The sequence below is a fragment of the Neoarius graeffei genome, chromosome 4 (genome assembly GCF_027579695.1).
Source record: "Neoarius graeffei isolate fNeoGra1 chromosome 4, fNeoGra1.pri, whole genome shotgun sequence".
NCBI classification, from domain to species: Eukaryota; Metazoa; Chordata; class Actinopteri; order Siluriformes; family Ariidae; genus Neoarius; species Neoarius graeffei.
In genome coordinates, this window is record NC_083572.1 from 78,945,288 (window position 1) to 78,969,063 (window position 23,776).

The 23,776-nt window shown below is 40.2% G+C and overlaps 1 protein-coding gene across 1 annotated transcript in view; it reads right to left on the reverse strand.

Annotated features, from left to right (window-relative positions):
* stk25a (serine/threonine kinase 25a) overlaps positions 1–23,776 on the reverse strand; it is a 43,644-nt gene that overhangs the window by 4,394 nt on the left and 15,474 nt on the right. Inside the window, exons 3-10 of the mRNA XM_060919765.1 lie at positions 19,902–19,958; positions 19,653–19,761; positions 16,607–16,764; positions 11,718–11,903; positions 10,833–10,981; positions 10,642–10,753; positions 5,609–5,680; positions 5,211–5,347 (exon numbers count right to left, since the gene is read on the reverse strand). Of these exons, the coding sequence (XP_060775748.1) occupies positions 5,211–5,347; positions 5,609–5,680; positions 10,642–10,753; positions 10,833–10,981; positions 11,718–11,903; positions 16,607–16,764; positions 19,653–19,761; positions 19,902–19,958 (980 nt within the window). The remainder of the gene's footprint in view (positions 1–5,210; positions 5,348–5,608; positions 5,681–10,641; positions 10,754–10,832; positions 10,982–11,717; positions 11,904–16,606; positions 16,765–19,652; positions 19,762–19,901; positions 19,959–23,776) is intronic.

Here is a 23,776-nt window from a genome sequence, read left to right on the forward strand (position 1 = left end):
TTTCTGAAGGAAATTTCCCCCATGGGGGACAATAAAGTTTTACTACTACTACTACCAACTTTCAAGACTGTACCACTCATAGTTTAAGTTCTGCTCCGGAAACAAAACCTACCTCGAAGACCAACCTGAAAGACCAAGTCTGAAATTGTTCCCATGGAAACATGAAAAATTTCAATTTCTCAAATTTTTTAGTATGAAAAGGCACATCTACATCACCTTGTTAACACGTATACCAAGTTTCAAATCCGTATTGTGAATAGTTTTGGATATACTCTCCGGAAACTAACATTGCTCTTAAATAGATTTTGACTTAGTTTCTATGTAAAAATTTGAAATATACTTTTTTTTTTTTCTTCAAACATCCAAAATAGCAAAAGGCACCAGTTCACATGTTGCTTGATATGTATACAAAGTTTCATGAAGATATGGCCTGGAAAAAAAAAAAAAAAAGAAAGGAAGGAAAGAACCCATTTCTACAGTGGTGCTTGAAAGTTTGTGAACCCTTTAGAATTTTCTATGTTTCTGCATAAATATGACCTAAAACATCATCAGATTTTCACACAAGTCCTAAAAGTAGATAAAGAGAACCCAGTTAAACAAATGAGACAAAAATATTATACCTGGTCATTTATTTATTGAGGAAAATGATCCAATATTACATATCAGTGAGTGGCAAAAGTATGTGAACCTCTAGGATTAGCAGTTAATTTGAAGGTGAAATTAGAGTCGGGTGTTTTCAATCAGCGAGATGACAATCAGGAGTGAGTGGGCACCCTGTTTTATTTAAAGAACAGGGATCTATCAAAGTCTGATCTTCACAACACATGTTTGTGGAAGTGTATCATGGCACGAGCAAAGGAGATTTCTGAGAACCTCAGAAAAAGCGTTGTTGATGCTCATCAGGCTGGAAAAGGTTACAAAACCATCTCTAAAGAGTTTGGACTCCACCAATCCACAGTCAGACAGATTGTGTACAAATGGAGGAAATTCAAGACCATTGTTACCCTCCCCAGGAGTGGTCGACCAACAAAGATCACTCCAAGAGCAAGGCGTGTAATAGTTGGCAAGGTCACAAAGGACCCCAGGGTAACTTTTAAGCAACTGAAGACCTCTCTCACATTGGCTAATGTTAATGTTCATGAGTCCACCATCAGGAGAACACTGAACAACAATGGTGTGCATGGCAGAGTTGCAAGGAGAAAGCCACTGCTCTCCAAAAAGAACATTGCTGCTCATCTGCAGTTTGCAAAAGATCACGTGGACAAGCCAGAAGGCTGTTGGAAAAATGTTTTGTGGACGGATGAGACCAAAATAGAACTTTTTGGTTTAAATGATAAGCGTTATGTTTGGAGAAAGGAAAACACTGCATTCCAGCATAAGAACCTTATCCCATCTGTGAAACATGGTGGTGGTAGTATTATGGTTTGGGCCTGTTTTACTGCATCTGGGCCAGGACGGCTTGCCATCATTGATGGAACAATGAATTCTGAATTATACCAGCAAATTCGAAAGGAAAATGTCAGGACATCTGTCCATGAACTGAATCTCAAGAGAAGGTGGGTCATGCAGCAAGACAACGACCCTAAGCACACAAGTCATTCTACCAAAGAATGGTTAAAGAAGAATAAAGTTAATGTTTTGGAATGGCCAAGTCAAAGTCCTGACCTTAATCCAATCGAAATGTTGTGGAAGGACCTGAAGCGAGCAGTTCATGTGAGGAAACCCACCAACATCCCAGAGTTGAAGCTGTTCTGTACGAAGGAACGGGCTAAAATTCCTCCAAGCCGGTGTGCAGGACTGATCAACAGTTACCGGAAACGTTTAGTTGCAGTTATTGCTGCACAAGGGGGTCACACCAGATACTGAAAGCAAAGGTTCACATACTTTTGCCACTCACAGATATGTAATATTGGATCATTTTCCTCAATAAATAAATGACCAAGTATAATATTTTTGTCTCATTTGTTTAACTGGGTTCTCTTTATCTACTTTTAGGACTTGTGTGAAAATCTGATGATGTTTTAGGTCATATTTATGCAGAAATATAGAAAATTCTAAAGGGTTCACAAACTTTCAAGCACCACTGTACATCCCCTGCCAAACTTCGTTTGGGTGGAGGATAATAAAGCCATCGAATTGTTTTCCCAAACATCATAATATTCAATAATTCATCTTTAATCAATGCTTTATCCTAGTTAGTGTCCTAGTGGATCCGGGGACTATCCTGGGAATACTGCGTGTGAGGAAGACCGCACCGTGTACGCATATTGACCTCCACCTAGTGGCATGTTTTTAGGAAAAGGGGGAGGAAACCCATGCGGACACAAGGAGAATGACAATGCCCACATGGACAGGAACCCAGTCTCCAGATTAAGCCGGAGACTTTTTTTTTTTTTTTAATTTAATAATGTATCTGCCGAAAAAGATAGTCCTGTTTCAGTAGCACTGCTGGTCTTGAATCATGACATTACAGGCATTTAGCAGATGCTCTAATCCAAAGCAACGTACAGTAAGACGTTAGGTATCTTGTTCAAGGGCATTTCAGCCATTCCTGCTGGTTCAGGGAATTGAACTGGTGACCTTTTGGTTCCAAAGCTGTTTCTCTTACCATTAGGCCAGGGTGTCCCCCTTGTGGTTAATAGTTTAATGGTTAATGTACCGTACAGGTTGCTAGTGACCATATGAACCATAGCAAAACACATCCACCCCTTTCACTATGTGAATAAGGTTTTATTTTATTTATTTGCTCTTGCTTTAAAAGTGACACTGAAATTAGGATTAAAAGTAGACAGCCTTTCGATTTTATAAAATCGGTGAAATTTAGTCATTTGTGATGCGTTTTGTTTATTTCTGTAAGATCTCAAAAAAAGGGCCATTCTGTGGCTGGGAAGTTATTTAATTTGAGGGGATTCCCGAGCAAATAATGTGCATGAAATCGCTTGCTTTGTGCAGTCAAGCAGACAGAGGAAGTCCATGTGCGCATGCGCAGGTTTACCTTCATCGTCATCTTAATCTTTTGGGTTATACAACAGTTGGCATCCACAGTGTTGCATTACTGCTAACTACAGGTTTACCTTGACCCTGCACTGACAGTTGCGTCATTCTGTCGCTAAACGAACAGTTGATCACACCGAGGTGCTCGCTGACCGCCGATATTTATTAGTTTGGTCCTGCGTTTTCTTTCCTTCGCAACATGTCTTTTCTTCTCGCTTTCCGTTACTGTAGTCGGTCTTTCACGTTTCATTCACACACTCACGTCCTCCATTTTTCTCTCCTGTTTCAAATTTGTATCCCACAATGCCTTGCGCGAATGGGGAAAGCCCACCACGTGATGCATGACGTAGTATCTTGTATTGGGTCATGGTGAAGCAGGAAAAAATAGCGGAGAATTTGGGTCACGTGGCCCTAAATTCATTAATTGCTCTATTTAAAAAAACTAATAAAATTGAAAGTCTGTGATTCCAAATTCAGTAGCTTTCGGTCCACTAAACAACAACAACTGGGTGTCGGGAAAATTCTTTTTATGACCTACACTTGGGGGCGGCACGGTGGTGTAGTGGTTAGCGCTGTCGCCTCACAGCAAGAAGGTCCGGGTTCGAGCCCCGTGGCCGGCGAGGGCCTTTCTGTGTGGAGTTTGCATGTTCTCCCCGTGTCCACGTGGGTTTCCTCCGGGTGCTCCGGTTTCCCCCACAGTCCAAAGACATGCAAGTTAGGTTAACTGGTGACTCTAAATTGACCGTAGGTGTGAATGTGAGAGTGTGAATGGTTGTCTGTGTCTATGGCCAAGTTTACATTAGACTGTATCTGTCTCGTTTTCTTCGTGGACGCACTGTCTGTTTACATTAAAACGCCTGGAAACGCCGGGAAACGGGAATCCGCCAGGGTCCACGTATTCAATCCAGATCGTGTCTGGTCCGGTGCTGTGTAAACATTGAGAATACGCGGATACGCTGTGCTGAGCTCTAGCTGGCGTCGTCATTGGACAACGTCACTGTGACATCCACCTTCCTGATTCGCTGGCGTTGGTCATGTGACATGACTGCTGAAAAACGGCGCGGACTTCCGCCTTGTATCACCTTTCATTAAAGAGTATAAAAGTATGAAAATACTGCAAATACTGATGCAAATACTGCCCATTGTGTAGTTATGATTGTCTTTAGGCTTGCCATCCTTCCACTTGCAAGTGGTAAGTGACTTGCGCACAGCGGCTCAGTCCTGAATCACTGCTCGTGTGCTTCACTCGTGCGCTCTGTGAGCTGCGCAGGGCCGGAGTGCGCACCCTCCAGAGGGCACTCGCTGTTCAGAGCGGAGTGATTTGGAGCGCAGCCGCTGAGGAGGAAGCGATGAGCCGCACTGACACATTTCAACTTGCGTGCCGTCATGTGATTAGCATATCCGTGTATTGGCGTTGCTGTGTGCACGCTAATCGTTTTTAAAAACGTTAATCTGATGATCCGCTGATACGGTCTAATGTAAACCCCACCTAAGTGTCAGCCCTGTGATGACCTGGCGACTTGTCCAGGGTGTACCCCGCCTTTCACCTGTAGGTCAGCTGGGATAGGCTCCAGCTTGCCTGCTACCCTGTAGAACAGGATAAAGCGGCTACAGATAATGAGATGAGATGAGACCTACACTTAAAATCTGAAAGGCAGTACAGCTTTAATGAAAACCAGAATGTGAATTAACACATTTCTTCTACACATATGCAAACTGAGGCGTGTGTGTGTGAGAGAGAGAGAGAGAGAGAGAGAGAGAGAACCCTACTGCATGCATACTTTTTTCATGTATGTTTAGTACTTGTTAGTGCTGAGTTGAGCTTGGTCAATGAATTATTTAAATGAACAAATCCAGTGATTTTGAAGATGAAAGAAAGAAAGAAAGAAAGAAAGAAAGAAAGAAAGAAAGAAAGAAAGGTGAATAAGCTTCCGTTGAATAATAACTTCCCAATAACTATAGTTAAAAAAAATGAATGAATGAGCGGGTCATGGGCTCACCACTTTACGCAGATACTGTATTTCAAGAGAACAGTGGCATTTCTTTACTCATGATCATGAGTAGCTTATGACTTGACAGTCAACTGAACTAACTAGTAATGTCCATACTGTATCAGCATATGTGCCAATGACTTTAGGATGATTTGAGATGAATAAACAGGATGAACGGAAAGGGTTTGGAACTTTTTCCTTAAATATCAAACCAAGCATTTTTACCTGCACACTCTCTCCATCACTTGTGTGAGTAAACGGTCTGAGATTCCCGGACTTGACTCCTCTGCCAGGTTAAAGGCGTTCTCCAGCTCCTCTAAAGCGCACACACTGCCTCCAGTCACACGTCGTTTTTCTTTTAACTACACACAGCCAGGAGAAATGAACATTACAGCTCGAGAGTTCTCGATTCCCTAATGCTGCTGCTGCTGCTTAAGTGAGCAAATTCACTTAAATGGTTTAGTCAACTGACTTGAGTGCTTTGTGCTGTGTTCGTTAAACTTATTTGTGATGTTAATTATATAAACCCCTATCAGTTAAGCAAAGCAATGAATTTGAGTGAATTTACAAAATTAGTGCACTCTGGTTATCACGCAATTATATTATGTAATATAATAACATACCTCTCGAAAGACGGGCATGAGGAGTGTCGTGAGCGAGGAGGATTTGGGTTGTCTCTTCATCACGTCTGTTGTCTGCAGTGGAAAGAAAAAAAAGTTGTGCCAATGCTTGATTTTCATAACAACTGCTTTACGTTTTATTATAGTCGGGAATATTAGCATACTGTATTCTGTGACTGAATATCTGTTTTGTCTTTCATATTCATTTATCCATTCATTATCTGTAGTCGTTTATCCTGTACAGGGTCGCAGGCAAGCTGGAGCCTATCCCAGCTGACTACGGGCGAAAGGCGGGGTACACCCTGGACAAGTCGCCAGGTCATCACAGGGCTGACACAGACAACCATTCACACTCACGGTCAATTTAGAGTCACCAGTTAACCTAACCTGCATGTCTTTGGACTGTGGGGGAAACCGGAGCACCCGGAGGAAACCCACGCGGACACGGGGAGAACATGCAAACTCCGCACAGAAAGGCCCTCACCGGCCACGGGGCTCGAACCCAGGACCTTCTTGCTGTGAGGCGACAGCGCTAACCACTACACCACCGTGCCGCCCTGTCTTTTATATATTTCTTTATTATTTTCATTTCTTGTTCATTTTTCCCCTCACCTTAAAATCCAAGTCCATATTGTTCTCCAGAGTTGGGATGGATGGAATAATTTTAAAAAATGGTACCTTGAATAACAACCAGTCGATGAACTGAACTAATAAAATAATATAAATGCCAGTTTTCAAGACACTTATAAATTGAAGTTAATTTGAAATTAAATACAAATTTATGCACTTGTATGAAGAAAAAGTGCTCATGGCAAGGCCAAAGACACTACTAACCCCATTTCAAGAAAAGTTGGGATATTTTCCAAAATACAATGAAAACAACTGGTGATTTGTTAAATCACATGAACCTTTATTTAAAAGTACAAAGAAAAGATTTTCCATAGTTTTACTGACCAACTTAATTGTATTTTGTAGATATAAACAAAGTTAGAATTTAATGCCTGCAACACACTCAAAAAAAAAAAAAAGTTGGGACAGAGGCATTATTACCAAAATACCATTATTACATCACGTTTCCTTTAATAACACTTTTTAATCATAGAGGAACAGAGGATACTAATTCTTGCAGTTTTGCAATTGCAGTTTTTGTCAATTCTTGCTTGATACAAGACTTCAGCTGCTCAATAGTGTGTGGTCGCTGTTGTCTGATTCTCCTCTTCATGATGCGCCATACATTCTCAATATGAGCGAGATCTGGACTGGCAGCAGGCCAGTCAAGCACATGCACTCTGTGTCTACGAAGCCACACTGTTGTAGCCTGTGCAGAATGAGGCCTGACATTGTCCTGCTGAAATAAGCATGGACTTCCTGGGAAGAGACGGTGCCTTGATGAATGTCTCTCTAAAATCCCAATATATCAATGGTCTCTTCACACACATGCAACTCACCCATGCCATCATGGATGCTGACTTTCATCTTTCTCTGAGGGTCGTGTTCACCTTTGGTACAGAGAACTTGACGTGTGGTTTTCCTGAAAACAAGCTGAAATGTGGACTCATTTGACCACAGCATGCATTTCCAGTCCTTCAGTCCATCTGAGATGAGTTTGGGCCCAGAGAAATTGGTGGCGTTTCTGCATAGAATTGATGAATAGCTTCCTCCTTGCGTAATCCAGTTTCAGGTTGCATTTCTGGATGCAGCAGCGGACTGCGTTAAGTGACTATGGTTTTCTGTAGCACTCCCGAGCACGTGTGGCTTTGTTTGTCACATTCGCATGATGGTTTCTCAGGCAGTGCTGCCTGAGGCCTCGACGGTCACGCGCATTTAAGTGGTTTCCGACCTTACTCTTTTACGCACTGAGATGTCTCTGAATCTTTTCACAGTATTATGTACTGTAGATTTTGAAAGACTTAAATCTTGCATTGAGAAATGTCCTTTTTGAATTGACTAACAATTCTCTGGTGAATTTTGGCACGAAGGAGTGAGCCACGACCCATCCTTGCTTTCAAAGGCTGAGCCTTTTGGTGCTGCTCCTTTTATACCCAGTTATGATGCCAATTAACCTGATTATTGTGGAATCTTCCAAAATGGTGTTACTTGAATATCTTCAGTCTTATTTTGCCTCTGTCACAACTTTGAGTGTGTTGCAAGCATCAAATTTTAACTTGATTTATATTTACAAAATCCAATTAAGCTGGTCAGTAAAGCTATTAAATCTTTTCTTTGTACTTTTGTCAGTTAAATAAAGGTTCATGTGAAAAAACAAATCACAGATTTTTGCTTTTATTGCATTTTGGAAAATATCCCAACTTTTCTGGAAATGGGGTTGATGGGGCTGGGCAATATTCTGATATAATATTGACATGATCATGTCCCAATTCAATTTTTTGACATAGGATATCTTATTACCGTATTTTTCGGACTATAAGTCGCACTTTTTTTCATGGTTCGGCTGGCCATGCGACTTGTACTCCGGTGCGACGTATATATGTTTTGTTTTTGTTTTTTTTCACCGCGGAATAACTGGAGCTGATGCTGAGTCTGACGACAGCCACGCAGAAGAAGAGGAAACGGCGCTTCATCTGCCGCTGGAGTTGGCAGAGTTGTTCAGAAGCGACACCGAGGATGAGGAATTCAATGGATTTGCTGATTTGGAGTGAAATCATCAGCTTGATAAACTTGATTGACCTGTGTTTTATTATTAATGATAGGCCTATAGTTATTTAAATAAGTTATGTAGTGATTTTAGGCAGTGCTTAATTTGTGAAGTGGGAGGTCCCGGAACGCGGGAGGTGGGTGGGTCCGGCGACTCAAAAAAAAAAAAAAAGGCAGGGGATGGTTTACTATAAAACTTTACGCACATGTGCTTATTGTGTGTGTAAAATAATAATAATATCAGACATTATGATCTTAGAAAACGCTTTAGTGACAAACAGTTACAGACAGTAATATGTCGTGATATTATATTATAAAATATTAATTTTTATTAGTCTATATATTAAATTATATATTACATTTATCTTCTAAAATAACAGACTGTACTCATCACAACCGGTTTATTTCACCATTGGAGATCAGATCACACAAGACATGAGTTAAATGACTCATTTTAAGGATTTAAGTAGGGGATTTAAAAGCGGTTTTTTTTTTTTTTTCCACTAGACGGTTGTTTTTACTACCGTACCTGTCTTTGGAGATGATATACCTATAGCCTACTTGACCTCTGATTTGATGAAATAAAATTCGACAAAAATGAAGAATGACACTCCTCGATGATGACTACAGCTTTAATAACACAGATGAAAGAGCCATGGGGCGATAATAAGCCCTACCGGTAAAAATATTCTAAAAGCAAACTGATTAATGCATCAGTAATAGGCTACTAATATTAGTTATAATAATAATAATATAGGCTATTAGTAATAACGATAGTGATAGTATTAAAGATAGTAGTAGATATTTAAAATAATCAGACTAGGCTACTTACAGGGCAAAGGGTGCGTTATCACTGCTCAGCTGTTCGTTTATTAAATAAACAATGCAGTCGCGCAGTAACCACGCGCCGCTTATCAGATACAATCACAGATTCTATGGATAGAATAACCCTTCAAAAAAGTGCGACTTATAGTCCGGTGCAACATATATATGTTTTTTTCGTCTTCATAATGCATTTTTTTGGCTGATGCGACTTAAACTCCGGAGCGACGTATAGTCCGGAAAATACGGTACATTTTATATGTATTTATTTTATCAAATACAAATTTTTACTACTTATAAAAACAGGTGATTTGATGCTAATAATTAGGTGTTAAACATGCAGAGTTTGCATTTATTTTTTCGAAATAGTGTTTTTAATTTCAAAAAATAAAAAGCAACTCATTTTTGTCAACATCATTAAATAAAGTATCATGGGACAGCATTTTCTTTTTTTTCCCCCAGTACTGTACTGCTGGGAAATTATCAAGTTTGTGTGTATGTATGGTAACCTGTATTGTACAAACTTATTTGAGAATCATAATGAGATTTCTGTCATATTACTCAACCCCAACTGAAGTACATCAAATTGAGAAAACGGTTTCCTAAGAGGAGTAAAAATAAACCAACTTTATTAACACAAGAACTCAAAAAGCAAATGGAGCACAAATAATGTACTACATCTTGTACATTTGTCATACTTAATATTATCTTAAAGCTAGACGGCCTTTCGATTTCATAAAATCGGTGAAATTTAGTTCTCTCTGAAATTTGGTCATTGTGATAGATGTTTATTTCTGTAATATCTCACACAATATCAGGCCATTCTGTGGCTGGGAAGTTATTTAATTTGAGGGGATTCCCGAGCAAATAATGTGCATGAAATCGCTCGCGTCGCGCAGTCACGCAGACAGAGGAAGTCCGTGTGCGCATGCGCAAGTTTACTTTGACTGTGCACTGACCGTTACATCATTTTGTTGTTAAACGAACAGCTGATCACACCGAGGTGCTCGCTGACCGCCAATATTTATTAGTTTGGTCCTGCGTTGCCTTTCCTTTGCAACAAAGTCTTTTCTTCTCGCTTTCCATTACTGTAGTCGGTCTTTCACATTTCATTCGCACACTCACGTCCTCCATTTTCTCTCCTGTTTCATATTTGTATCCCACAATGCCTTGCATGAACAGGGAAAGCCCACCACGCGATGCATGACGTAGTATCTTGAATTGGGTCATGGTGAAGCAGGAAAACATAGTGGAGAATTTAGGGCCACATGGCCCTTAATTCATTAATTGTTCTTTTTTTTAAGAAAACTGATAAAATTGGAAGTCTGATTCGAATTTAGTAGCTTTTGGTCCACGAACCAAAAATAATTGGCTGTCAGGGGAAATTCTTTTTATGACCTACACTTGAAAAATCTGAAAGGTAGTCTACCTTTAAATTTAACAAGCAATATATGAATAATAATGTCCAGGCTGAACACTGTCTCCACTCTGTGCCCCCTGCAACCACACAACATCCACCAATCCTGGGAAACAGTGGAAATGAATGTACACACACCTACCTTACTCTCTGCATTGTTATTCCCTCTCTGAAGTTTGTTCATGGAACTGGGTCTTACGGTGGGAGGGAACGTCCACCTCGGACTCAGATCTGCTACATAGTCCTCGCCCTCCCTGACACACGCATGCAGGTTACGTTAAGAACTACACACCAGTATAGCAATCAGTAAAATTATGTATTGTGTTCTCATACATGTCAGAGTCATCGGAGTTGGACTCCTGGTCCCCATGGCCCTCAGATTTCCAGCGGCGGTAACGGTCGATCAGCTCTGCTAAGTAGGATGTTTTCCTGGTGTAGCGAGTGATGAATTTATGCTTAAGCAGCTCTTTGGCTGTTGGTCTCTGAAGAGATGATCAGTGATACTCTTATCAAATGACAGCAACATGTAGTAAGTAGTGTTAGCACAAATAGATGAAAAGGTACGTAAAGATGGAAAATGAGCAAACACTGTTGAAATGAAATTAACATTCTGGTTAAGTCCAGAGTTTTATGACTTTTGTCATTGTGTGTCTGTTTGTACACTGGTACAGTCAAAAGTTTGGACACCTTCTTATTAAATGTTTTTTCTTTATTTTTATTCATTAAAAAAAAAAAACACTCCATGTCTTGAAGTATTGATGGATGCTGTTTCTCTTTACTTAGCGGTTCTTGACATAATATGGATTACTACAGTTGTGGAACAGGGCTATTTACTGTGTTTTTATTATTTACTGTTTGATCTCAAACACATTAAGAAGGCAAGAAATTGCACTAATTAACTTTTGACGAGGCACCTGTTAATTGAAAAGCATTCCAGGTGACGACCTCATGAAGCTGGTTAAGATAGTGTGCAAAGCATCATTAAAGTAAACAGTGGATATTTTGAAGACTAAAATATGAAGAATATGTTGTTTTTCAACACTTTTTTTTTTTAGCACATAATGCCATATGTTCCAGGTATTATTTCATAGTTTTGATGTCTTCACACAATGTAGAAAATAGTCCAAATACAGAAAAACCTATGGTAGGTGTGTACAAACTTTTTTTGGCTGGTACTGTCGTTTCCAATCTTTTTTTTTTTAAAGCAGGGACACTCACAAACCGTGGGTCTTTGTTAAGACACGCTTCCACAAACTCCTTAAAGGCCTTGCTGTGGTTGCCCTCTAGAGTGGGTGGGTTGTTCTTGGGTATGAGGAACAGAACTCTCATGGGATGCAGGTCTGAGTTTGGGGGTTCTCCTTTAGCCAGCTCGATGGCTGTGATACCCAATGACCAGATGTCAGCCTGGAAAGAAGAGAAAGTAAAAATACAAAGGAGAATGAGAGACAACATAACATTTTGTGTAACTGCCATCTGTTCCTTTCTAAATATTTCATCATCAGGATCATTTACACAAGTGAAGAGAAAGCATGTGGTACTTGACGTTGATTTGTAACATGAATTGTCGACCTAAACTTGACACCCAGTGGACCAAAGTGTGTGTATGTGTATATAAAAAACACTGTATATACAGTGGGGAAAACAAGTATTTGATCCCTTGCTGATTTTGTTGGTTTACCCACTAAGAAAGACTTGATCAGTCTGTAATTTTAATGGTAGGTGTATTCTAACATGTGGAGACAGAATATCAAAAAGAAAATCCAGAAAATAACTTTTAAATATCGATATTAATTTATTTGTATTTTATTGAGAAAAAGAAGTATTTGATCCCCTAGTAACCATCAAGAGTTCTTGTTAATACAGACAAGTTAGACTCTCCAAATTACCTTGTCACCTAAATTGAAGACACCTGATATTACTAATGACTTGTATAAAAGCCATCTGGCCACAGAATCAATCAGTTTGTCAGACTCCAAACTCTCCAACATGGGAAAGACTAAAGAGCTTTCTGTGGATTTAAGGGAGAAGATTGTAGACCTGCACAAGACCAGTATGGGCTACAAAGCCATTAGCAAGAAGCTGGGCGTTAAGGTGACAACTGTTGGTGCAATTGTGCGCAAGTACAAGACTCACAACATGATCATCAATCGACCTAGGTCTGGGGCTCCAAACAAGATCTCACCTCGTGGGGTTTCCAGGATCATGAGAACGGTGAGAAATAGACCTAATACAACACGGGCAGAGTTAGTGGATGATCTTAAAGCAGCTGGGATCACAGTCACCAAGCAAACAGTTGGTAACACTTTACACCGCAATGGTCTAACATCTTGCAGTGCTCGCAAAGTACCCCTGCTTAAGAAAGCACATGTGCAGGCCCGCCTGAACTTTGCCAGTGAACATCTGAATGACTTGGAGAGTGACTGGGAGAAGGTGTTATGGTCAGATGAGACCAAAATTGAGCTCTTTGGCATCAATTCAACCCGTCGTGTCTGGAGGGAGAGACATGCTGCTTATGACCCCAAGAACACCATCCCCACTGTCAAGCATGGAGGTGGTAACATTATGCTTTAGGGGTGTTTTTCTGCACAGGGCTACTTCACCGTATCAATGGGAGGATGGACGGAGCCATGTACCGTAAAATCCTAAGTGAAAACCTCCTTCCCTCTGCCAGGAAGCTTAAAATGGGTCGTGGATGGGTCTTCCAGCAGGATAATAACCCAAAGCATACAGCCAAGGCAACCAAGGAATGGCTGAAGAAGAAACATATCAAGGTCATGGAGTGGCCCAGCCAGTCTCCGGACCTGAATCCTATAGAAAATCTATGGAGAGAGCTGAAGCTCAGAGTTGCCAAGCGACAGCCACGGAATCTTGATGATTTAGAGGTAATTTGCAAAGAAGAGTGGACCAAAATTCCTCCTAATATGTGCAGAAACCTGGTCATCAACTACAAAAAACGTCTGACCTCTGTGCTTGCTAATAAGGGGTTTGCCACAAAGTACTAAGTCCTTTTGGCAAGAGGGTTCAAATACTTATTTTCCTCAATAAAATGCAAATAAATTAATACAAATTCTTTAAAGTCGATTTCTTGATTTTCTTTGTGATATTCTGTCTCAGCATGTTAGACTACACCTACCATTAATATTACAGACTGATCGAGTCTTTCTTAGTGGGTAAACCAACAAAATCAGCAAGGGCTCAAATACTTCTTTTCCCCACTGTACACACCGTGTCTTGCAAAAGCATTCATCCCCCTTGGTGTTTTGTCCTGTTTTGTCACATTACAAGCTGGAATTAAAATGTATTTTTGGAGTGTTAGCACCATTTGATTTACACAACATGCCTACCACTTTAAAGGTGCAAATTGTTTTATTGTGATACAAACAATAATTAAGATGGAGAAAAAAACGAAATCTGGACTGTGCTTAGGTATTCACACCCCCAAAGTCAATACTTTGTAGAGGCACCCTTTGCTGCAATTACAGCTGCAAGTCTCTTGGGGTATGTCTCTATTAGCTTAGCACATCTAGCCACTGGGATTTTTGCCCATTCCTCAAGGCAAAACTGCTCAAACTCCTTCAAGTTAGATGGGTTGCGTTGGTGTACAGCAATCTTCAAGTTATGCCACAGATTCTCAATTGGATTGAGGTCTGGGCTTTGATTAGGCCATTCAGAGACATTTAAATGCTTCCCTTTAAACCACTCCAGTGTAGCTTTAGCAGTATGTTTAGGGTCATTGTCCTGCTGGTATGTGAACCTTCATCCCAGTCTCAAACCTCTGGCCGACTCAAACAGGTTTTCCTCCAGAATTGCCCTGTATTTAGTGCCATCCATCTTTCCTTCAGTCCTGACCAGCTTTCCTGTCCCCGCAGATGAAAAACATCCCCACAGCATGATGCTGCCACCACCATGCTTCACTGTAGGAATGGTGTTCTCAGGGTGATGGATTTGTGCCACACATGGCATTTCCCATGATGGACAAAAATTTTAGTCTCATTTTACCAGAGAATCTTTTTCCATGTGTTTGGGGAGTCTGCCACATGCTGCTGGGCAAACTCCAAACGTGTTTTCTTAAGCAATGGCTTTTTTCTGGCCACTCTTCCATAAAGCCCTGCTCTGTGGAGTGTACGGCTTAAAGTGGTCCTATGGACAGATACTCCCATCTCTGCCGTGGATCTTTGAAGCTCCTTCAGTGTTATCTTTGGTATCTTTGTTGCATCTCTGATTAATCTCTGATGAAGGTTAAAATAGTTTTTAAAGCATTGAATGGTCTATTACCGAGATATGTGTCAGACAAATTTACCAAATTCAGCTCGATTCACTCCAGGGGTACTAGAAATGCAACCAGTAATTTAGTTCTGCCCAGGATAAATAAAACATTCGGAGAAAGAACTTTCATGTTCAGTGTGACCAAGTTATGGAACAAATCTCCCGAAAGAGATAGAGCTGTTCAAGTCTGGGTTTATTTAACACTATGATTAAGAATCATAAATGTGTATTGTAATTTTCATTTAGGCTTTGCTTTTAATTTATATTAATTGTTTTTTTGATTTGAGATTTTATTTTGAGAGCCACCTGTAAATTATCTACAGATATTTAGTGCTACCCTCAATAAAGAAAGAATAAAAAAAAAAATGCCCTCCTTTCTCGGTCTGTCAGTTTTGGTGGGTGGCCTTCTCTTGTCAGGTTTGTAGTGGTCCCACATTCTTTCCATTTTGCTATAATGGATTTAATGGTGCTCCCTGGGATATTCAAAGTTTGTGATATTTTTTTATAGCCCAACCCTAATCTATACTTCTCCACAACTTTGTCTCTGACCTGTTTACTTATGCACACACCAGATTTCTGTTTTTTCATCTGAATTATTGTTTGTGTCACAATAAAACAACAATGTGCACCTTTAAAGTGGTAGGCATGTTGTGTAAATCAAATGATGCTAACCCCCCAAAAGTCCATTTTAATTCCAGCTTGGAATGTGACAAAGCAGGACAAACACCAAGAGGGATGAATACTTTTGCAAGACACATATATCGCAGTATAAAATATCGCAGTATAAAAAAAAAAAAAAGCACAAAACATTCTCAGGGACCCATTTCACCCTGGACACGCTGTGTTTGAACTGCTGCCTTCAGGCAGACGTTACAGGTCATTTACAGCCAGGACAAAGAGGATTAGGAACAGTTTCTACGCCAGTGCCATAAGGGCATTAAATAAAGCAAATCTGTACATTCAATAATACGATATGGGATCGTGCAATGCCCTCCACACCATAGGATGTGAATGTTTGCGAGTGATGACTGTGGGTTTTAAATAACACTTTAAATTATTCATTTATTAGTTTATCTTTGTATTTTCGTAGTTCTTTTTAGATGCACTTTTTTTTTGCACCGAGGATTGCATTTAATTTCGTTGTATTTATTTACAATGACAAAGGATATTGTAATTCTAATATAAACGGTGTCCTGTTTTACACCGTGGTGTGCTGGGGGGGCAGCACATCCAAGAAGGACACATCCAGGCTGGACAAACTGATCAGGCGGGCTGGCTCTGTGGTCGGCATGAAGCTGGACTCTCTGGTGACGGTGGCAGAGAAGAGGTCTATGGACAAACTATTGAACATCATGGACGATGCCAGTCACCCTCTGCACACCGTCATCAGCAACCAGAGGAGCCTGTTCAGTGACGGAATGCTCCTTCCCAAGTGCAGGACGAACAGACTTAAAAACTCCTTCGTCCCTCACGCCATCAGACTGTACAACTCCCTTCTGGGGGGAGGAGGGGTAACAGGAGGACAGAGGACGGGAAGGAGCAGTAGCCTACCCTAACAATAAGCAATACCGGACAATGTGCAATATAAAGTGCAATATCTCTCCTGCCGCCGCCCCCCCCTTTCCCCCTATCTTATTCTTTTTATATTTGTATCTGTAAATACATCTAGATAAATTAAAATAAATTTTCTCTATTTCTTTTCTCTGTTTATCTGTAATGATGCTGCTGGAATCTTAATTTCCCTGAGGGAACCCTCCCAAAGGGATCAATAAAGTTTTATCTAATCTAATAACACAAGTACGTGTGTGTGTTTGTTTGTGTTTCCCCATAGGAAAGTGTACCTTAAAATCATATGCAGACTGCTTAATGACTTCAGGAGCCATCCAGAATGGTGTCCCCACAAAAGTGTTCCTCTTAATCTGTGTATCTGTTAGCTGACCTGCCACACCAAAGTCGGCCAGCTTCACCTCTCCGTGCTCTGATAGTAAAACGTTGGCAGCTGTTTGGATCAAAAAGTTTGTGGTGATCAGAACAAACACACAGCAAGTCTACAGTGGTGCTTGAAAGTTTGTGAACGCTTTAGAATTTTCTATATTTCTGCATAAATAATGACCTAAAACATCAGATTTTCACACAAGTCCTAAAAGTAAATAAAGAGAACCCAGTTAAACAAATGAGACAAAAATATTATGCTCGGTCATTTATTTATTAAGGAAAATGATCAAATATTACATATCTGTGAGTGGCAAAAGTATGTGAACCTCTAGGATTAGCAGTTAATTGGAAGGTGAAATTAGAGTCAGGTGTTTTCAATCAATGGGATGACAATCAGGTGTGAGTGGGCACCCTGTTTTATTTAAAGAACAGGGATCTATCAAAGTCTGATCTTCACAACACATGTTTGTGGAAGTGTATCATGGCATGAACAAAGGAGATTTCTGAGGACCTCAGAAAAAGCATTGTTGATGCTCATCAGGCTGGAAAAAGTTACAAAACCATCTCTAAAGAGTTTGGACTCCACCAATCCACAGTCAGACAGATTGTGTACAAATGGAGGAAATTCAAGACCATTGTTACCCTCCCCAGGAGTGGTTGACCAACAAGGATCACTCCAAGAGCAAGGCGTGTAATAGTCAGCGAGGTCACAAAGGACCCCAGGGTAACTTCTCAGCAACTGAAGGCCTCTCTCACATTGGCTAATGTTCATGAGTCCACCATCAGGAGAACACTGAACAACAATGGTGTGCATGGCAGGGTTGCAAGGAGAAAGCCACTGCTCTCCAAAAAGAACATTGCTGCTCGTCTGCAGTTTGCTAAAGATCACGTGGACAAGCCAGAAGGCTGTTGGAAAAATGTTTGACAAAACATTGGTGGCACGGTGGTGTAGTGGTTAGCACGGTCGTCTCGCAGCAAGAAGGTTCTGGGTTCGAGTCCAGCGGCCGGCAGACACCTTTCTGTGTGGAGTTTGCATGTTCTCCCCATGTCTGTGTGGGTTTCCTCCGGGTGCTCCGGTTTCCCCCACAGTCCAAAGACACATGGTTAGGTTAATATGGGATGGCCTTGGGCTGAGGTGCCCTTGAGCGAGGCACCTAACTCCCAACTGCTCCCCGGGCGCTGTTAGCATGGCTGCCCACTGCTCTGGGTACGTGTGTGTGCTCATTGCTCATGTGTGCGTGCATGTGTGTTCACTGCTTCAGATGGGTTAAATGCAGAGAGGAATTTCACAAGTGTTTCATGAATAAAGTTGTGCTTTCTTTCTTTTCTTTTCTTTCTTTTGGGGATGGATGAGACCAAAATAGAACTTTGTGGTTTAAATGAGAAGTGTTATGTTTGGAGAAAGGAAAACACTGCATTCCAGCATAAGAACCTTATTCCATCTGTGAAACATGGTGGTGGTAGTATCATGGTTTGGGCCAGGATGGCTTGCCACCATTGATGGAACAATGAATTCTGAATTATACCAGCGAATTCGAAAGGAAAATGTCAGGACATCTGTCCATGAACTGAATCTTTAGAGAGGGTGGGTCATGCAGCAAGACAACGACCCTAAGCACACAAGTCATTCTACCAAAGAATGGTTAAAGAAGAATTAAGTTAATGTTTTGGAATGGCCAAGTCAAAGTCCTGACCTTAATCCAATCGAAATGTTGTGGAAGGACCTGAAGCGAGCAGTTCATGTGAGGAAATTCACCAACATCCCAGAGTTGAAGCTGTTCTGTACGGAGGAATGGGGCCGGTGTGCAGGACTGATCAACAGTTACCGGAAACGTTTAGTTGCAGTTATTGCTGCACAAGGGGGTCACACCAGATACTGAAAGCAAAGGTTCATATACTTTTGCCACTCAGATATGTAATATTGGATCATTTTCCTCAATAAATAAATGACCAAGTATAATATTTTGTCTCATTTGTTTAATTGGGTTCTCTTTATCTACTTTTAGGACTTGTGTGAAAATCTGATGTTGTTTTAGGTCATATTTATGTAGAAACATAGAAAATTCTAAAGGGTTCACAAACTTTCAAGCACCACTGTATTTGTACTGCTGCCTTTACTTATACCACAGTACATCTGAATGCTTGATTCTGATTGGTCATTAGGTGTAATTCAAATCACAGGTTGATATCAGTGCACTTGTTTTAATATCATTACTGTTTCTATAGTAAAAGCTAATTCACAGGGACTTGTATGATGGATGGTCACATAATTTAAGACTACCAATAAAGGGCAAAACAAGTGTTACTTAACAAAGAAAACGTCTCTGTTTTCTGTAAGGAGATGTTCATTTTATTTGTTTATTTTTAGGAAGGAGTCTCGGGTGTCAGACCTTAACGGTAACAATAAGCTTTCCACAATAGTTGAGATTTCAGGACAGAACACTTTATGCTTTCTGGTTTCCCAGTAATATGAGAAGCTACTTTTTTTTATGTTCCACAGAATTAAATACAAGTATAAACTGATACTTTTGATCACGGAAGAGATTTTAATATAAATGTGTAAATGGAAATGCAACTTCCTGTGATGATCACAATTCAGGACATGCTGCTATAAGAAATAATATATTCAGGGTGATAATAGTAAATCTGCTTTGTGCTGGACCGCATCTCCCAATTGCTGTTGATATATTTTTGGCATCTTACGATAAATTTAAGCCCTGTGATGACCTGGCGACTTGTCCAGGGTGTACCCCGCCTTTCGCCCGTAGTCAGCTGGGATAGGCTCCAGCTTGCCTGCGACCCTGTCGAACAGGATAAAGCGGCTAGAGATAATGAGATGAGAAGAAAGGCACATGTTCCGTGGCTTTGACACAACTTCTGGGCTTTTGCATGTTTACCTTCATGCTCAGCAAAGTTTTTACAGAGTGAAACTGAGACCATTTCAGTCCTGACCTTTAATGTCCCTGTGAATCTTCCTCTCGGAGTGGAGGTAGTGCAGTCCTTTAAGGATCTCTCGGAGAATGGTGGCGATGTAGGCCTCCTCCAGAGGTCCTGGCTTTAGCTAACAACACAGAGAGAGCTCATACCATGATGCAAACTTTGGTCCTCAGGATACTCAAGAAATGTAAATGAATAGTTTGGTCGTTTTTATTTCCATGTTGTAAGCACAGTCAAAAATATCAGGATGCCATCGATACTCACCATGTCTAGAGCAGAGCCACCACCCAAATACTCCATGATGATCCACAGCTTGGTGTCCTGCAGTTGTACACAACTTGCTGTTATTATCACACTCAGCCATCCAATCTTTAATTTAGCGAGCTTCCTAAGACCAAGATTTTGTTTGTAGTAAAACTCTTAAAAGACACACAAAGATATACCATCTTTTCCAGACAATAAGCCAAACTTACTTTGTCATCTCGCAGGTACTAAGGCAAGAGCTGTTACAGTCTTTTCCACCAACATAGAACGGGTTCTGTTCTGGTTTGCAGACCAAATCTTGAACTGTTCAGAGCATTTTGGCCAAAAATAAATTGGTTTGGAACCTGAAAAATTGGTCCCAGCTGGAACCAAAATATAGCTGGTTTTTCCAGCGCAAACCATGACATCAGTGGGTGGGTTATTAGTTTGGAGAACAAAGCAGAGCGCAGCAATGGAGAACGCAACGGAAAAGGATACGTCTTCAGAAAAAAATGGATGAAAAACAAATACCTGTGGTCACAGAATAAAAGCTTACAGGTAATCAATGCACACCGCTATCTTGCTATTACGGTTTACTTCAGTTGTGAATTGTGCAACGACCTCCGTTACTGATGCAGCCTTAGTTACAATGGTTCCGTTCAAAACTGGTGAAAACTTGGGTTGGTTCACTAGCAGGCACCAAGGTTCAAAGAATCATGAACAGAACCAGTTCAAGAACCCGTTCCCTGTTGGTCAAAAGGTGAGCAGCAGAACTGACAACTCGGGGGCCCCTCGACTAATAGGGTCTGGACTAAAAAGCTACTATTTTTTTTGGAATATGAAGGGGACTGCCAACAGATTTTTGTACAGTTCTGCATGTGTCCAATAAATCTTTTCACCAGAATTTCAGAATGCCATGACCTCTCAGATGAGCTTGACTCAGTTGTGTCTCACCAATATGCTGATGATACCACTTTTTATGCACATGCGAAGCCAGGTGACATGGAAGATTGTGAGGAGCGATTACAACATGCTCTTGATCAGCCGTCATCTTAGTCTCACGACAACAACCTTGCCTTAAACCCACAGAAAATCAAGTATGTGGTGCTGTCTACTCAACAACTTGCATGTGCTCACCAGCTTGATGACTACCAAGCCAATCTCTCTGTTAATGGAAAAGTGCTTGAAAGGATTCTCACAACTCGTCTCCTTGGAACTGAGATCCGTCAAAATTTGAAGTGGAACAATGATATCAACTCAAAGCTCTCAAGCTGCTATGGAACATTAGCTGTTCCGAGAAAACTTCAAAACTTTGCTCCATTTCACATAAGGAAACAGTTAGTCGAATCTCTTATCTTGTCTAAAATGGATTTTAATGATTCCATATCTTATCCCATGCCTGATTATCTTGTTAAGCATTTACAGCACTTACAGCTGCCTGTGAGTTTTGTAACTAAGCATTATATTTTGCAGACATATCCTTAAACTACACTGCTCCCTATCGTGGAGCATAGAGAATTTCATTTGTGTAAGTTAATATTTAAGGGATTGCATTCTAAATCACTGGCCTTCTTATCTTAAAGTAGAACAACATGTACCAGCTCGGTCTCTCCACTCATCTAGTGAGCTTAAGATGCCATTACTATCAGGTACTTTTCAAGACAGCGCATCTAAGATATTTAATTCCCTTCCCAAATACATTAGAAACTGCACCAGTCTAAATGAACGATGTAATCGTAGTAAAAAATCATTTTTTTTCTCGAGCACATAACAGATGCTTATAGTTCTGTGCTGCATTACATGTTATTATAATTATCATTAGATTTTTCGTTGCTGCATGTTGTGTTTATTATTTATTTTCTTTTTTTCAGATTAGTATATGCGTGTATGTGTGTGTGTGTGTGTGTGTACCGTTGTGGTCAGAAGTTTACATACAGCGATATGAATGTCATGGTAATATTTGGGCTTTCAGTAATTTCTTTGAACTGTTCTTTTTCTGTGGCAGAATGATTGTACAGCATACATCTTTATTTTAAAAAAACACTAGAATTTGGTGCACAATTTTTAATTTTCTTTGGGTTTTCTGAAATCAACACAGGGTCAAAATTATACATTCAGGGTCAAAAATTTACATACGCTCACTTGGATTATTAATTCAGAGGTACAGAAACTTCCAAAATGTCTCTTATCTTGGCAAGGCCGAGGTCTCTTAACTTCCTGTTAGTGATCATGATTGACTACAGCTGGTAGCTTCTCTGTGCCTTCATAAAAAGGGTTTGTTTACAGCACTCATTGGATTGACCAAAACACAGTAAAATGGGAAAGTCCAAGGAGCTCAGTGCAGATCTGAGAAAGAGGATCGCAGATATACACAACTCTGGAATGTCTCTTGGAGCCATTTCTAAACAACTGCAAATTCCAAGATGAGTTCAAACAGTTGTATGCAAGTTATTGTGAGGTGTAGTCACTTTGCCAAGCCACTTTGCTTCAAGAAAACCCAAACTGTCACCCTCAGCTGAAAGGAAATTGGTTTGGATGGTCAGGAACAACCTGGGAACCACCATGGCACAGCCCTGCCATGAACTGGAAGCTGATGGATCACTGTCTACAGTTCAGATCATCATGGACTAAGAGGCTGCTATCCAAGAAATAACCCCCTGCTCCAAAATTGACACCTTCAAGCTTAACTAAAGTTTGAAGCTGACCACACGGGCAAAGAAAAAGCCTTCTGGAGGATAGCTGTATGGTTAGATGAGACAAAGATTGAGTTGTTTGGCCACAATGACCACCATGTACAGAGGGACACTGTACCAGCTGGTGGTAGTGGTAGGATCATCATGCTCTGGGGCTGTTTTGCTGCCATTGGAACTGGTTCACTGCACAAAGTGGATGGAATAATGAAGAAGGAGGACTATCTCAGAATTCTTCAGCATAAACCATCAGAAACTTGAACACGACTTGGGACTTTGGAGTTACAACAGGACAATGAACCCAAACACGCATCAGAGCTGGTTGTGGAGGATAAAGCAGGCTGAGATTAAGCTTAAAACAAGTCCTGACTTCAACCCTATTGAAAATATATGGACCATGCTTAGAAGTCGAGTCCATGCCAAGAAAAAAACAAATTTAATTGAATTCTACCAATTCTACCATGAAGAGTCATGAAATATCCAGCCAGAATTCTGCTTGTTCATGGTAAACAAAAATGTCTGGTCAGGGTGAATCTTGCGAAGAGACATTTTACCCAAATATTAGGTGTGCTCTATGTCTAATTTTGACCCTGTGTTGATTTCAGAAAACCCAAAGAAAATTAAAACTTGTGCATCAAATTCTAGTGTTTTTTTTTTAATTAAAGATGTATGCTGTACAATCATTCTGCAACAGAAAAAGAACAGTTCAAAGAAATTACTGAAAGCCTAAATATTGCCATGACGTTCATATCCAAAATGACATTCACGTCACTGTATGTAAACTTCTATATATAAAGAATAAATTGTGTATAATATATTTTTTTTCTTTAAAACTTATCATATCCTAGGCTATTTCTTCTGTAGTGTCTTGTCTTAGTTATCAATATTTCTAGCGTTGTAAAAGCCAAACTTTGTTTTGGATAATGCTAATAAACCATTTATTATTATTATTTATTATTATTATTAAAAGTAGAGGTGATGCAACACCGTGGTAAACATGCCCCGTCCCAACTTTTTTTTAAAACATGCTGCTGACATCAAATTCAAAACGAGCATATATTTTTCTCAAAAACAATTTCTCAGTTTCAACATTTGATTTGTTGTCTTTGTACTATTTTCAATGAAATATAGGGTTTCCATGATTTGCAAATTATCGCATTCTGCTTTTATTTACAGTTTACACAGCATCCCAACTTTTTTGGAATT